Raw genomic sequence first — 15,074 nt, 5'->3', positions numbered from 1 at the left:
AGTCCCCTGTGTCACTGGCTGCAGGAAGGCGAGGTGGGCTGAGCCGCCCCGCCCCCGCCCCGCCCCCTCCCCTCCCCCCACCCTCCCCCATAGCCCCCCCACCTTGCCGTGGCAGATGCGCAGCCGCAGGCCGCCCCGGCGCTCCTCCTCCGAGGCTTCCAGCCAGTGGGCGGGCTGCGCAGAGGGCTCCGCCGGGGGGGTGAAGGCGCTCAGCAGCTGGTCCGTGCTGCCCACCACGAGCCGGTCCCCCAGGGCCGGGTTCAGCAGCAGCACTGCGTCCTCCCTGTGGCCAGAGCCCGGTGAAGGCCCCCAGGCATAGGACCGCCCCGGCCGGCACAGGCACCCCTGGCCTCATACTCACACTGCCACGGCCACCAGGCAGACGGTCGGGCGGGGGTTCCAGGCGACACTCTTCACCACGCCCCCCGCGGGCACAGTCCTCACGCAGCGGGCGGAGGCCACCTCCCAGAGCCGCACCGAGCCATCGTCCGAGCCTGGGCACAGCGGATGGGCTCTCAGCACCCGGCCCCCAGCCCAGCCCCCACGGCAGGGCTGCCCCACCCGAGGCCCACCTGATGCCAGCCACTGGCCACCCGGGGAGACACTGAGGCAGCGGACGAGGTCGCTGTGGCCCCTGTAGACCTGCAGAGAAGGGGTGGTGAGGGACGGAGCCCCGGAGCTGTGTGCTCTCGGCCGCCCCGCCCTGCCTGCTCACCAGGGCCTGGCACGTGGGGAAAGGCTGCAGGTCGCGGGGCCGGGGCAGTCTGGGGATGAGGTCCTCAGGGTCCACGTTCACCTGGGAGAGGAGCACGCGGGGTCAGCCGCGTCCACCCCCCACTCCCCGCCCCCGCCCGGCAGCTCCCCCCGGCAGCCCCCCCCCCCGCACCGCACACCCTCATCTTGCGCTGCCGCGGGCACAGGTAGAGGTCAAGGCAGCGCTCGAAGCGCTCCTGGATGAAGCGGCCGTACGCGGGCACAGCCCGCAGGCTCGGGAACCGGCGCGGCAGGAAGTTGAGGCTCCTCTCGGCGGGCTCCCGCTGCTCCCAGGCCATGCGCTGTGAAGGCAGGAGTGAGCCCGGAGCGCGGGGCGGGCGGCGGCAGGCAGGCCCCCGCCCGCACCAGGCTCACCTCCTCCTCGCTGGGCAGGTACTCGGGAGGTGGGTTGTAGGACTCCGCGTGGCCCGGCAGGGCCAGCTTGGGTGCAGGCACGTGCATTTTGTGGCGGCCCAGCACCGCGTCGGGGTCCTCTTGGGCCCACAGGTCGTAGAAGCTGGGGGTGGAGTCCCGAGGACGGCGAGGCTGGATCCAGCCCATCTTAATGGCGTGCACCATGCGGGAGACCTGCAGAGGCGGCAGGGTCAGGGCGGGGGCGGGGCGGGGCGGGTGGCCGGGGGCGGGCCGGAGGATGGGGCCGCACCCACCTTCGCCTTCTCCACCAGGGATGGGATAAAGCTGCGCTTGTCAGCAGGCCGGTTGGTCACCGGGTGGATCATGAGGTCCCCACTGAAGAAGTCCACAGCCGGCTGGGGGGGCAAGCAGAGGGGTGTGGGCCCGGGCCCTGCAGGTGCCCCCAGACCCTGGGGCCAGCGGCTGCCCCTTACCTCGTACGGGTTGAAGCTCACATCCCCAAACTGGCCCCTCTGCAGTCGCCGCACCAGGGCCACCTGTTCATCTGTCAGCTGCACGCTGTGCCCCGTCATCCGGTCCCGCACCGTGCGCCTAGGAGCTGCCCGTCAGAGCCCGCGGCCCTGCCCCACCCCGCCCCAGCCCACCGGCCCTGCCCCACCCCCCAGTCCCCGCCCCACGCCCGCACCAGTAGTCAGGGTTGTCCATCTTGTCCAGAAACTGGTCCAGCTCGTCAGGGGTGCGCAGGGGCTTATAGATGCGCCTGCCGTCCAGGTCGTAGCCCACGTGGGGGAAGTCATCGTACCACTCCAAGGGCACATTGCCCACCGTGTTCCGGATGTCCTGGGGCAGGAGGCCAGCATATAGGCGCTGGACACCCACTGTGCCCACCCGTCCCTCCAAGCCCCCCAAAAGACACAGACGAGGGGAAAAGGTGAGAGCAAAGGGACTGGCTTCAAGGCTAGCCAGGGGCAGCACCCGGGCACCCTGACTCGTGCCTTCTCCCTGGGGTGTGACGTGGCAGGGCGGCCGGCACTGTCCCCCACCACCCCCCTGACCCTCAGAGGCGCCGGAGCTGTACCTTCACATTTTCCACTGAAGTGGTGCCAACCCAGAGCCTCCCCCCTGGATTCCTTGGCCAGGGCTCTGGGCAGCCACAGGCAAGGGTGACCTCATCGCCCGTGGGCTCCCTCCCCTGGCGGGGGGCCTTAGGCAAAACCGGGTAGCCACGGGCAGGGACTCAGGGAAGACCCCACCAACCCACCACAAAGGGAGGCCGAACCCACCGCATTGTGACCTGCAAGCGTTCAGGGACTCCCCAGCCCCCCAGCCCTGTCCCCCACCCCACCCTCAGCGGGCAGAGCAGCCACATTCCTGGACACACATTCCTGGTCGAGGCCCCTGCCAGCCGCCACCCTCCCTCCACCCAGCACGGAGACTGCTGCCCAGGCGGCCGCTTCCTGCAACAGTAGCCACGGGAGGAGTGGCCCCGATGAGACAGCACGGCCGGGAGCCTGGGAACCCCTCCCCCTTACAGCAGGACAGGACCCTCTGGGAGCTGCCCCTCTGCACCTGCCCCCAGCCCCCAACCTGCCGACTTTAGTTCTCCCAGCTTGCCCATCCTCCAGGTGTGCCCCCGTGTGTCCCTGCCGTTGCTAGGAATGCCCTTCCTTCTCCTGTAACCCCCAAGTCTACACAGCCATCCCTGAATTGGACAGACTGGGGTTGGGGGGTCAGTGGCCCAGAGAAAAGGCCCACGGGAGCACTCAGTAGGGGAACGGGGTGCTGGTGGGGGGTTCTCCAGAGCAGAAGCGCAGGCAGGAGCCGGTAAAGAGAGCATGCACAGCCTGGGCCAGACCTGGAGGGTGATGCCAGGAGGGGGCAGGTGCAGGAGAGACAGGCTGTGCCACCAGGCGACCCCAGGCACAAGCCTGAGGGGAGGCGGCCGAGGGAGCTGGGGCTGAACTCCAGCCCCTCAAAGCTGTTCTCTGCCCCCTCCTCCGGGCACAGAAGGCCCAAGCGTACATGGGAGGGAGAGACAGACAGGGTGTGGCCAGGCGCTGGGGCCAGGGCAGCTGGGTTAACTTGGTCATGCCAAGCGAGAAGACCCGGGTCATGGGTCCCGCGTGACCCTCCTGCCCCCCGCAAAGAGGGAGGAGAGGAGGCGGCACAGCCCTGGTACCACCCAGAAGGGGGCTCCCACTTCCCCCGCAACCCCAAGACAGCAAGATGCTCGGCCCCTTCACTGCGGCGCGAGAAGGCAGAGGGACAGAGGGCCCCTGCTCCAAGCGGCCTCCAGGGGCTGGGAGGCGGGGAGGAGGGCGGGCCGGCGCGGGGGAGGGGCCGCCTCGGCTATAAAGGCCCGGCCCGCGGCCCTGCTCCAGCCCGGGACGCACACGTGCGCGCGGCGCCGCAGCCGCCACCGCGGGAGCCCTGAGACCCCGCGCCCCCCTGGCCTGGGCGGCGGCGGCGGCGGCGGCGGCGGCGGCGGCATGCACGGCGCGCGGCGGAGCTGACGGCGGCCGCCGGCCCCATGTCCTTCGCGATGCTGCGCTCGGCACCGCCCGGCCGCTACCTGTACCCCGAGGTGAGCCCGCTGTCGGAGGACGAGGACCGCGGCAGCGAGAGTTCGGGCTCCGACGAGAAGCCCTGCCGCGTGCACGCGGCGCGCTGCGGCCTCCAGGGCGCCCGGAGACGGGCCGGGGGCCGGCGGGCGGGGGGCGGCGGCCCGGGGCCTGGGGGGCGGCCGGGCCGCGAGCCCCGACAGCGGCACACGGCGAACGCGCGCGAGCGGGACCGGACGAACAGCGTGAACACGGCCTTCACGGCGCTGCGCACGCTCATCCCCACCGAGCCGGCCGACCGCAAGCTCTCCAAGATCGAGACCCTGCGCCTGGCCTCCAGCTACATCTCGCACCTGGGCAACGTGCTGCTGGTGGGTGAGGCCTGCGGCGACGGGCAACCCTGCCACTCGGGGCCCGCCTTCTTCCACGCGGCGCGCTCTGGCAGCCCTCCACCCCCGCCGCCCCCGCCCCCCGCCCGCGACGGCGAGAACGCCCAGCCCAAACAGATCTGCACCTTCTGCCTCAGCAACCAAAGAAAGTTGGTGAGTGTTGGCCGCGGGTCGTCCCCAGAAAGGGAGGCGAGGAGGATGGGGCGCCCCCCACCTCCAAACCACCCGTGCAACCCACACCTGCCTGGCAGAGAGGGCGGGGCCAGAGGCAGGCAGAGCTCCCCAGCAGCACCTGTTAGCCCACAGCGGCACAGCCCCGAGCCCAGGGAGGGAGGAGCGCAAGGAGGAGGGCGCAGCCGGAGCAGGCGGGGCTGGGCCTTCCCTGGACATTCTCCGCACGAGTCTCCTGGACACAGGCTCCCACGGGGACCAGAGATGACCACCCAGGGCCAGATGGGTGAAGAGGCCAAGGCAGGGCTGGCACCAACGTGGAAGCTAGGGAACCAAACCAGGGTTGGATCAAGCAACTCTGGCCGCCCACCCTGCCCCAGGGGAAGGAGACCCCTCTGGGATCCACTTGCTCTGCCACTGGCCTAAGGCTTATCGGGCACCTGCCTGCCCTCCCCTGGCCCCTGCCCCTGGGGCTGCCCACTCAGACACCAGTGCAGCTGTGGGACCCGCTGGCAGGAGCGGGCAGGAGACTTGGGGGCTGGGGGAGAGGCCCCGCTGCGGGAGACACTGGCTGGCCGTGATTTACAGCTCCTGCTGTGCTTGGTGGCACCGGAAAAGCAGGGTGAGCAGGGAGAAAATACGGCGCGGCTTTCCCCAATCCCCATTTCCTCTCCAGACGGCACGCGCGAGCTCCTGGGGCCTGAACATCTGGGAAATTTAATTTTACAATTTCGGCTGTGCAGCAGCGTACTCTCCTCCCCAAGCAGCTTGGGGAAACCGGGCTGAGCGTGGAAGGGGGGTGCTTTCAGCACCCACCACCCGAGACAGCACCCAGTGGGGAAGCCCAGAGGTATAGGCTGGCACTGGTTTCTGCGCGGGCCCTGACACTGCCCTCCCCTCTGCAGAGCAAGGACCGAGACAGAAAGACGGCGATTCGGAGTTAGAGGCGGATGCTGCTGGGCCATCCACGGAGAGCCCCCATGGACCTGACTCGGGCACAGGCCTCCCTGAGGGCACCCCCCAGGCCAGCCCTGCCCCGGCTGTGAGCAGGGCCGATGGACAGACAGGCGGTGGGACTCGGAGCTGGCCCAGCACTTGCCCAGCCCCACTGGAACTTTCCGTGCTGGCTCCCAACCTGGTTTTCTTCTGGTCACTATGTGCTGGCATCTTGTGTCTTTGATATGATAATATAAAGTCTGGAAACTTTGTATAATTAAAAACAAAACAATTATCTTCTAAACACAGACGCACACTGTCCTCTCCAGCAGTTCAGAATCCACCCTGAGCCGGAGCCCGAGCCCACCCTCCCCGCCCTCAGGGCTCCGTGGGCCAAGGTACCCAGTTCTCGGGGAAGGCCCCCCGCTTTCCAGGGCTCAGGGCCGGCGCGCCCAGCACCCACGACCAGGGAACTATGGCGTGGGGCCCGAAGGAGACCTGTGAGGGGAGAGGAGGGCGAGGGACCGAGCAGGACACAGGCAGCCGGGGCCCGGGAGCAGTCGCGCCCCACGCCCGCTCCGAGAGCCTGCCAGGTGTCCCGGGGCCCTGAAGGGTCCTCAGTGCCTGCGGCATGCAACTTGCTGGTCGGTCTTCAGGGCCTCGGCACCTCAGCCTCTGCCCACGGAGCCCCACGAAGCGGGCATGTAGGGGAGGGTAAGCGAGGGGCACTGTCTGGCAGAGCGAGTCCCCAGGCCTGAGGGCGTGGACCAGGTGGCAGCTGCCTGTGTGCACCCCTGGGGCCCACCCCGGCCCCCACCCCTGCGACTGGCCCCGGCAGCACTGCTCACACCGGGAGGACCCCTGGCTGCCCACCACCCACCCACCCAACTCCCCCAGAGGCCCCACCTGCCCATGAGGAGGGCAATTCAGGCCTCTCCCCGAGCTGTGCACAGCTGGCGGACCATTAAAATCTTGCAGGTGACAATTATAGACTAGTGGCGCGAGCTCCACGGGCACAGCGGAGAAGAGAGGCGGGGGCGGCTCTGTGCAGGCCACCCCAACACCCCCAGGCTGGCCAGCAGCCTGACTTCCGGCCAGCGGGCAGGGTCTGGCCAAGAGCGCCAGGGGCCGGCCCCGGGCCCCGCTAGCCCTCAGCGCAGGCTCAGGGACCCCGGGAGAGGGCAGGTGCCGAGGCCCACGTGGGCACCCCAACAGGGCAGGGCTAGAGCTGCCCCCTCCTCTGAACAGACGGGCTCCAGGGAACCAAGAAGCAGGAAGCGATGGTGTAATTTTGGAGGAAATTCTCAAAGCCAGAGCCATTAAGGACTAGAAGGGGGCTGTGTCCAATCTGATAGAAATATAACAGGATAAAAAGTCACAACGGCAGGTTCCACTCAGAGAGAAACCCAACCCCAAATTTCCTCTCCTTAATCCTGCAGGAGCCTACAGCTGGCCGGCCGAACGGGGGGGAGAGGGCACGCTCGGTCACCCCCGCCCGCCGGCCTGGAGGGCCAGGACCCAGGAGGAATGGGGGGTCTGCCTGGGGGATGAGAAAGGCACCCCTTCCACCCCGGGGCACTGAGGACACTGCGAGAACACGACCCGCGGAGGGGCACGCGGGCAAGCAGGGACGCCCCCCAGGGTCTCCGGCCTGCCTCACCTGCTCCCCAGGGCACCAGTGCAGTTCTGTGGGGACGGTCTGTGGCCCACCTGCCGCTCACCCACCGGCCTCACCTCTCCATACCTGGGCTGGGTGGGGGTGCACCCTCCCCCTCACAAATCCTCCCGAAAACGATGGGCGGCAGGGGGCAGGGGGCCGCATGCTCCGCACAGAGGCCTGAGAGAAGCATGCAGGGCGAGGGGGACAGGCAGGGCGAGGCCGGAGGGGCATGGGTGTCAGGGACCCTTGGAGCCGGTGCAGGAGAGGAGAAGGGGCGGAGGGAGCCTCGGAGATGCCAAGTCGGTAGGAGAGGACAGGCCGTTGGGACGGTCCCCAGGGGCCGGCAGGTCCTGGCACAGGGCGCGCGGGCCAGGCCCTCGGCTGCTGGGCCTGTGACTCCGACAGCGGCTGCAGCTTGGCCAGCCTTGGGCCCGGGCAGTGGGCCCGGTCGCTCCCTGAGCTGCACCGGTAGCAGCAGAGGCTGAGAGCCTGGCCCGCCAGCCAGCAGGAGAGGGAGGGGAGGGGGCGGGGAGGAGCACGCCGTCACCCTCCACCGCTCCAGAAATTCAAACCAGACTGGGGGTGGCGGGCCGGCCCGAGCCCCTGCGGCCCCACGAGAGTCCACTCGGCTACTCACGGCAGCCGCCGGGCCCCCGTCCACCACAAACCCCACTTCCTCCCCAGGACGCCAGCCTCGCCCCTCCACCGAGCCTCCAAGTGCCGGTGCCCCACAGAGGCGGCACGAAAGGAGGGCCCAGCCCGCACCCTGGGCCAGCAGCCGCCTCTGCGGGCCAAGCAGGGCTGGAAACGCTCTGATGGCCATCAGGGCCAGGCTGTCAGCTCCCTGTCCCCAGCCTGGGGAACGAGCTGCTGGCGGCACCACGTGATCCATCGCCAGGCCGCCTGCGCCCGCAGGCCAGCCGGCCCCCACCCTGCGCAGCACCTGCGGGCTGCCAGGAAGCACATGTGACCCCGTGGGGGCGGGAGCCCGCCGACCCCTCCAGGGCCCAGACAGCCCCCAGCCGGCGCTCTCCCAGGGGGTCCGCCATGCCCCAAGGACGAGCCTTCGGGCGGCAGGGGTCCCCCACCCCCCAGGCTGCACCGGACACGGGCGGCCACCGGCTGATGTGTCGGCTGGGATTTTTCCGCTCTTGCAGAGCGCCCCCCCTCCCCTCCCCCTCCCCAAAGTGGCTGCAGCTGTCAGGACCGCAGATTGGAACTGCAGGTACGGCGCTGGCCCGCTGCCCACCTCCTCCCGTGTCTGTCTGAGAGAAAGGAAGCCGGCCCACCTCTGGAATCCTTCACTCTCTCCTCGTTCGCCTCTCCCACCTGTCCCCGGGGAGCACGGGGTCAGCCGCCCTCGCTCGGGCTCTCTCTTCCCTTGCCCCTCTCCGATTACAATGCCGGCAGTGTTCCCTCGGCTCCCCCGGCACGGAGCCCCCCCGCCCCCCCCCGCCTTCCCGCGCCTCCTCTCTCCTGCACTCCATGGCGGGAGGAGGACAGGCCACGTGCCCCAGGCCACCTGCTGCAGCTGAACCCACACAAGGTGCTGGCAGGATGAGTCCTGGTCGATGGGCCCAAGGGGAGAAAGCCAGGTCCCACTCGGCCTCTTCCTGCCCCAAAGGCCAAAGCCAGCTGAGGGGATCCCAGCAGGGGTCGGGGTCAGAAGCAGGGCCCACGAGCTGTGGCCAGCCAGGCCAGGGTGGGGCTGGCGAGAAACTCAGAACCCCCTCCGCAAACCTCCTCCATCAGCCTTCCCTTCCAGTTGCCATCCTCACAAAAGCGCTGCTGGCCCGACCCACCCCTGAGCCGTCGGACGTTGCATGGGCACAGGGTCCCTCCAAGGCCACTCCTTGACCCCTGACCAGTGCCTCCACGGCCGCTGGGGTAGAGGGAAGCAAGTCCACTCCCCCGCCAAGGGGTCCATGGGGGAGGGGGAGAGGGCACCGAGGTTGCCCCTGCTCCTGGGTCCTCAGATACCCAAGACCCCCACCCACCTGCCCCTCCCCCTCCTGGGGTTGGCCAGGGTCCAGTGGGCGTTCCCACGTGGGACACCCGAATCTCGGCTCCCTGCAGGCAAGGGCTCCCAGAAACTCCTCTGGGAATGCTGGAGGTGGGCACAGGCTTGGGACTCCCTTGCTAAGTACCAAAGGCCCACTACACTGCTTCACATCCCAGCCCCAGCCCCTCCAAGACATCATTCGGGAGGACTCACCCCGAGCCCCTGCCCACACACGGCCAGCCCCCGACCCCGAGCCCTGTCCTCCGCAAGGCAGCCCCGGCCTGGGCCGGGACACATGCTGGCCGCTCAACCGTCTTTCCTACAGAACTTGCACCCCACAAGCCTGCCCAGCCAGCCCCGGTCTACGGCCACACCTCCAGCCCTAGGGCGACACCCACGCCACCCCCGCCCCGCCCCAGGCCCAGCACCCTCCCTCCCACCCGCCTGCCCCGGGAAACTGGCTCCAGTGGGCACAGGGCAGGCCAGGGCCTCTACCACCCAGGTGCCCCAGTGAGAGGGAGGGTGCTGCTCTGCACAGCTCCTGAGCCCCCAGGCCCCGCCGTCCTCCAACAGTCTCCGCCCTCCCCAGGGGGAACCCTGTCTCCCAAGTGGACCCAGGGCGGGCGGTGCTGGCGGGGCGGGGGTGGGGCACCCCCCCCACACCCAAACACAGCGGGGCCTGGCTGAGAGGTGGTGCCTGGCAAAGGCAGCCAGGGGCGCCCTGAGGTCACAGCCACCACACCCACCGCCCCCCACGGCCACCTGCGAGGCCACGGTGTCATCGGGCCCCTCCCAGGCCAGGCGGCCGGGGCGACCCGAGGGGCTGTCGGAGCCTGGCCGCGGGGATGGGGGCCCGCCAGGGAGGCCGGCGGCCCGCGAGGCCGAGACGCACGCTCTACACAACAGCTCGAAACCCGAGCCGCGGCTGCGCTGCCAGCAGCGATCGAGCGCCGAGGGCCGAGGGCCGCGCCGGGGGCCGGGGCCGGGGGCGGGGCCCGGAGGAGGCGGCTGCCGCTCAGTAGCCGGGAGGCCATTAGCGGCGCCTGGCGGGAGAGCTGAGAGGACCGCAGCCGGACGCAGATGCGCCCGCCGACCGCCCGCTCCTGCAGGGCCGGGACCCCGGGGGCTCACAGCCCCGCCCCCACCCCCGCCCGCCCAAGGCCTCAGCTTCTCCCAGCTTCTCCCAGGCCAGAGACAGGGTGGGGGAACCCCGCTGCTGCGAAGGCCGCCCAGCCCCCCGCCCCCGCCCCTCCTCCCGGGGCGGCAGCTGGATGAGATCACGTCTGTGGGGGAGGGGTGCAGTGGACTTGTGGGAGCGGGGCTCCCCCCACTCACGGTGGCCAGGACCCCCGCCACGCGTGGCCTGGCAGCAGGTCCAGGGGCTGCAGCCCTGTTGCTGCCTGGGATGTGAGCTAGGGGGAAGGTACGGAGAAGGCCAAGGTACAGAAACAGGACCCAGGTCTCCCGAGATGGAGAACCGTCGCTCACCAGTCAGTGCCCGGGGCCGGGGTCCCCCAAAGCCAGGCGCGGCAGAGGCCGGCGGTCAGGGGGCCTAGAAACCCTGGGCCTCAAGCCCAGGCCTGAGGGGTGGGCAGGACAGGGACCGGGGAGGGGGAGGTTGGGCACCGCCACACCGCAGGTTCTCCCCCGGGAGCACGCCTTGTCAGGACACCACTGCTGGAGGCTGGCCAAGGCCTGAGTGGAGAGTCCTGGCACCACCGGCCACCTCCAAGGATGCTGCGTGGAGGAGGCGCTGCCCGACATGATGCGACCAAGTGTTCGCGGACGGTGGCCCCTCCCAGGTGCCAACCACCCACGGCACAGCCCCGGGGTGCTCTCGCCCCTTGGGCCCCCGAGAGGACGGCTCGCCACCCCACCTCTCAAGCCTCTTCCCTGAAGCCCACCCTGCTTTGCAGGAACAGCAGAGACGCGGCGACAAGTGTGTGTGTGGCGGGGCGGGGGGGAGCGCCAGGGCAGCACTTCTCAGGGAGGAGAGCATCTGTCAGGCCAGCCTGGTCCCTGAAAGCCGAGCTCTGCCGCCCCCTCGAGCCACAGCCGGCTGTGCTGGCAGAAGCACGGCTCCCTGTCACTCAGGCGACATATGGGATAGTCATCGCCGGAGGAAGCAGCCCCCACCCCGGCGGCTCCAGCACAGCCCAGGCCAGGAGGAGCGCCTCCCCGCGGGCGGGCTGAAGCCCCTCCCCCGGCCTCTGCACTCCATTTACAATCATCATCGATTTCTCAAAATACCGAATATAAAAAAGTAGCCGACAGGATGTGGCTGCCGACAGCCAGAGCCCCTGGGAGGGGGTGAGACAGGCCGGGAGCCGCGCTGCACAGGCCCCCCTTCACCGAGTACGCCCGCTGCTCCGGCCAGGAAACCAATTTATTTTGTTTTGTCTCTGTTCTCTGAACGCACAGAGACCGGATCGGGCGGGCAGCCAAGGCTCCTGCAGCCGCTGCCAAGAGAGCGGAGGATGGGGGTGGAAGCTGTGCAGGGGAGGGGGCGCGTGTCTCCCCAGCCGGGGACAGCCCCTGGCAGGCAGCAGGAAGAGCCACCGGGGGGCGGGGACCGCTGTCTCTGCAGGCCCCCCCAGCCCGAGGAGGCACACACCCAGAGGGCTCAGGCCAGGGCAGTGGGCATGGGGGCCGCAAGCCCTGCCCGGTGGCCAGGACACATCAGGGAGGGGGCGGCTGGGCGAGCAGCACGGCCACGTCTACCTGGGAGGCTCCTCAGCCCCAGCGCCCTCCAGAACCCACGGGCAGCTCCGGGCAGCTGAGCCACGGCAGCCTCTGGCCAGACCGAGCACCCCTAGCCTGGCAGCGAGCTTTCCCCTTGAGAGCGTGAATGTGGGAAGGACGACCAGATTCACTGAGGGACCCAGCGGCCCAGGCCTCCAGGATGCCAGTGAGAAATCCTGGGCCCCCGTCTCCTGCCCTCAGTGCCCAGCACAGGTGCCCACGGGGCCTGTCACTGCACCCTCACCCCCGGGGACCAGCCCAGGCCGACGGGTGTCGGGGAAGCCTCCCCGGGCCTGTCGGTGCCCACCCAGAGCATAGGGGCCCCCACCGCCTGCCAGCCCCGCCGCCCACCCCCCAGGGCCCAGGGGCGGCTGCGAGGTGCCCAGTGCCCTCCCCTCCCCACGATGACACACACTCATGCAGTCATGTGTCCCCGACCCTGAAATCGCTCTTCCAGACGGGGACTGGGGCCCCAGGCCAGGACGCCCACTCAGGCCTCGCTGTGGCCTGACCCACCTCTGCCCAGGCAGTGCAGCCCACCCTGCGAGCAAGGAGGCCGCAGCCCCAGCCCTACCTCCTCGTCAGAGCTGTCCTCCACGTACTCGTCCTCGTCCCGCATGCTCGCCACCTCCGTCCTCGGGGAAGGGGTCCCGGCCTGGGAAGGGAAGGGGAGAGCAATTATGTCAGCACACTGACGCCCTGTGCCTGGGGCAGATCGCGGGTCCAGGACACCCGCCCCCTCCTGCCAACGCTGAGGCCTAGGTTCCCACACCCCAGTCTCTAAGCGGCTCCAAGCTGGTCCCGGCGCCAGGACAAGACTGGGACACCGCAGGCCTAAGTGGGCCTCTCAGGGCGGGGGGGGTCCCACCCAGGGTCATCCTCTGTCAAGGGCTGGACCCATCACAACGTCCAAGCTCCGGGGGAGGACCCCAGGGAGGGGCTGACACCTGGAAAAGGAGCACTTAGCCACCCCCGCACTCCTTAATGAAAAGAACGGCTGCAGGGCTCCTGGCCCAAAGGCCCAGCCGAGCCCAGAGCCAGCCTGGGGTCAGGGGACAAGGCCTCTCAGCAGACGCAGGTGAGGGCTGGTCCACCGAGGGGAAGGCCATGGTACTCGCTCTCGGCCACCGGCAGAGGGGCCACAGCCGACCCACTCCTAGGGCAAGACCCTTGCCCCGAGGAGGCCACATTCAGCGCAGCCGGCCAAGGGCCCGGAGAGGCACCCACACTCTCAGAATGCCGGGAGGACCCGGCCCCAGGCTGACCCCGCCCACCGGGCCAGTGAGTGGGTGCCACTGCGCATTCACACCCCAACCTGGAAAACAGATTCTCCCCTTGTGGGGTGGGGGGACCTGGTGTACCGGAACTGGGATTGATGGGGAGAACAGCCCATCTCTCTCCCCGACTCCAGGGGCAGTAAAGTGTAGCAGGGGCCCCCCACCCCAAGCACAGGCACCCTGCCCAGAGCCCCGCTCCCCCCTGCCCCGGCAAGAGCCAAAGGCCCGCAAGGCAGCTCTCCCTCCCGCCTGTTTTTCCCTCGGTGTAAGGAGGGTGGGAGAGTAACTTTTTTTCCAGGCCAGGAAAAGGCGAGATTCGGTTTCCACGTCTCTCCCACCCCTTGCTCCCCGAGCTGTGCGCTGCGGGAGCCCTGCCCGCTGAAAGTGGGTCAGCACTGCCTGGGGGCGGGGGCAAGCGGGGGGCGCAGAGGGCCAGCCTGGGACCCAAAGCTTTCCTGCCGTCCTCACCCATAGCAGCAACCAGCGGACACACCTGCCCCAGGCCCTGGGCTGGCAGGACCCCAGGCTGGGCCACTTGCAAGTCTCTCAACAGCCCCCTGATGCCAGCCCGTGGCTGACGGGCCACTGGTCGCAGCAGGGTCGGCAGTGCAGGCCACGGTGCTCCAAGGCTGCCAACCGCCAGCCAGTCTGATGCCCCCCACCAGGCACCGGACCCCAGGAGCCCCGCACCACCTGCACGACAGGCCACCATCCCGGGGCCCTGGCCAGCCCCAGTGATGCCTGGGGAGCCAGACACAGGCGGGACCTCAGCGAGGGGAGGGGGCACCCAGCAGCGGGGCAGTGAGTTCCTGGGCGAAAGAGCTGGACGCCAGGCAAGGAGGGCCCTCCCTCACGGCACCAGGGCTCTGAAGCCACATCCTCCCTCCAGAGGTGACGCTGCAAGGCACACGGTGGCCACCAGGGGGCTGCCGCGATGCGGGGCGTGGCCCAGCTCCTGGGACCAGGAGGACCTAACAAACCCCGCCCCTTCAACGTTTAGAGGCACTGTAGCTGGGCAGTGGCCACCGTAAAAAAAAAGGAGAACTCGCACAGCGCCGCCCTCTCTCTCTCTCTCTCTCACGCGGCCCAGCCCCGGCCCCCGACATCCTCAGGCACAGGCACCAGGTGGCGAGGGGCTGCCCAGAGCCGCCAGCATCCACCCCAAGACGGGCTCAACACCACGTGCTGCGGGCTCCCAAACATGTCCATGTGGATGGCTGGGGGCCCACGGGCAGGACCAGAGGGAAGTGGGGTTCTGTAGGCAAATGTCCCAGACCAGGGGACCAAGGGAGGCAGGACGGGCCTCTCCTGGGAGAGGCTGCAGCCTCGCATCACGACTGGCAGCTCCACAGCCAGTGTGCTGCTGCACGGCTTGCTTGCTCTTGGAGCCCTGAGTCCCGAGAGAGGGGACAGGCGGGCAGAGATGAGATGCCCAGTGAGAGTCAGCCACTCAGGTCACCCCACCCAGACGTGTGAGTGAACCCCAGAACACGGGATGTGATCTGAGTGACCGCCCTCTGAGGGCAGAACATACCAGAAACCTGGGGAGGGTACAGGAGAAGTTGATGTGCTTCACAGCTGAGGGGGGCTGTGGGATCGCCCAAACCCACGGATCATGTCACCCCAGATGCGCCACCACTCCTCCTGCCCTGAACTCTGATCCCCAGAAATAAGAGTGTCTGACGCTGGGCCACGGCGGGGCTCTCGGGGACAGGCCCAGGCACGTCCTGCCTGAGGTGGCCTCCACTGACTGGGCCCGATCCCTCCCCAGAAGCCAACGCCCAGACTCCACAGCGCCCATCACAGCCGCTACCGGTCTCCTGGCAGCCCTGCCCACCACTCCCCAGAGCTGAGCTGAGACCCAGATGGGCTCCTCCTGCCCAAGGGTTTGCAGTAAGCTCCGGGCACAGACGGTACAGGCAGGACTCTTAAGTTATCTGGGAGATGCCAGCTACACATTAGACATCGCTACTAGGTCTCTTGTTACATTCTTGAACGTGGCAAGCAGGTTGAACTAGTGAAGATGGGAACTTCTGTACAAAAGAATAAGGAAACAAAATACGGGAAAACCCACACATGGGGCTTCCCTGGTGGCGCAGTGGTTGCGCGTCCGCCTGCCGATGCAGGGGAACTGGGTTCGCGCCCCGGTCTGGGAGGATCCCACGTGCCGCGGAGCGGCTGGGCCCGTGAGCCGTGGCCGCTTAGCCT

At 69.0% G+C, this 15,074-nt stretch overlaps 2 protein-coding genes across 2 annotated transcripts in view; one reads left to right on the top strand and one right to left on the bottom strand.

Annotated features, from left to right (window-relative positions):
• Positions 1-15,074, bottom strand: part of BOP1 (BOP1 ribosomal biogenesis factor) — a 26,419-nt gene that overhangs the window by 6,028 nt on the left and 5,317 nt on the right. Inside the window, 10 exon segments of the mRNA XM_024117501.3 lie at positions 103-283; positions 362-494; positions 573-642; positions 716-796; positions 894-1,055; positions 1,129-1,341; positions 1,422-1,523; positions 1,602-1,719; positions 1,814-1,968; positions 12,164-12,244. Of these exon segments, the coding sequence (XP_023973269.2) occupies positions 103-283; positions 362-494; positions 573-642; positions 716-796; positions 894-1,055; positions 1,129-1,341; positions 1,422-1,523; positions 1,602-1,719; positions 1,814-1,968; positions 12,164-12,244 (1,296 nt within the window).
• SCX (scleraxis bHLH transcription factor) lies at positions 3,659-5,444 on the top strand. Its single transcript, XM_024117533.3, has 2 exons — positions 3,659-4,231; positions 5,155-5,444. The coding sequence occupies exons 1-2, from the start codon at positions 3,659-3,661 to the stop codon at positions 5,191-5,193; spliced, it is 612 nt and encodes a 203-aa protein (XP_023973301.1). The 3' UTR covers positions 5,194-5,444.

The sequence above is a fragment of the Physeter macrocephalus genome, chromosome 15 (assembly GCF_002837175.3).
Source record: "Physeter macrocephalus isolate SW-GA chromosome 15, ASM283717v5, whole genome shotgun sequence".
NCBI lineage: Eukaryota > Metazoa > Chordata > Mammalia > Artiodactyla > Physeteridae > Physeter > Physeter macrocephalus.
This window is presented reverse-complemented; position numbering and strand designations above follow the sequence as displayed.

Coding starts and splice junctions, on each gene's coding strand:
- SCX (XM_024117533.3), top strand. CDS start 3,659: ATGTCCTTCGCGATGCTGCGCTCGGCACCGCCCGGCCGCTACCTGTAC. Junction 4,232..5,154: donor TCAGCAACCAAAGAAAGTTG/GTGAGTGTTGGC, acceptor TCCCCTCTGCAG/AGCAAGGACCGAGACAGAAA.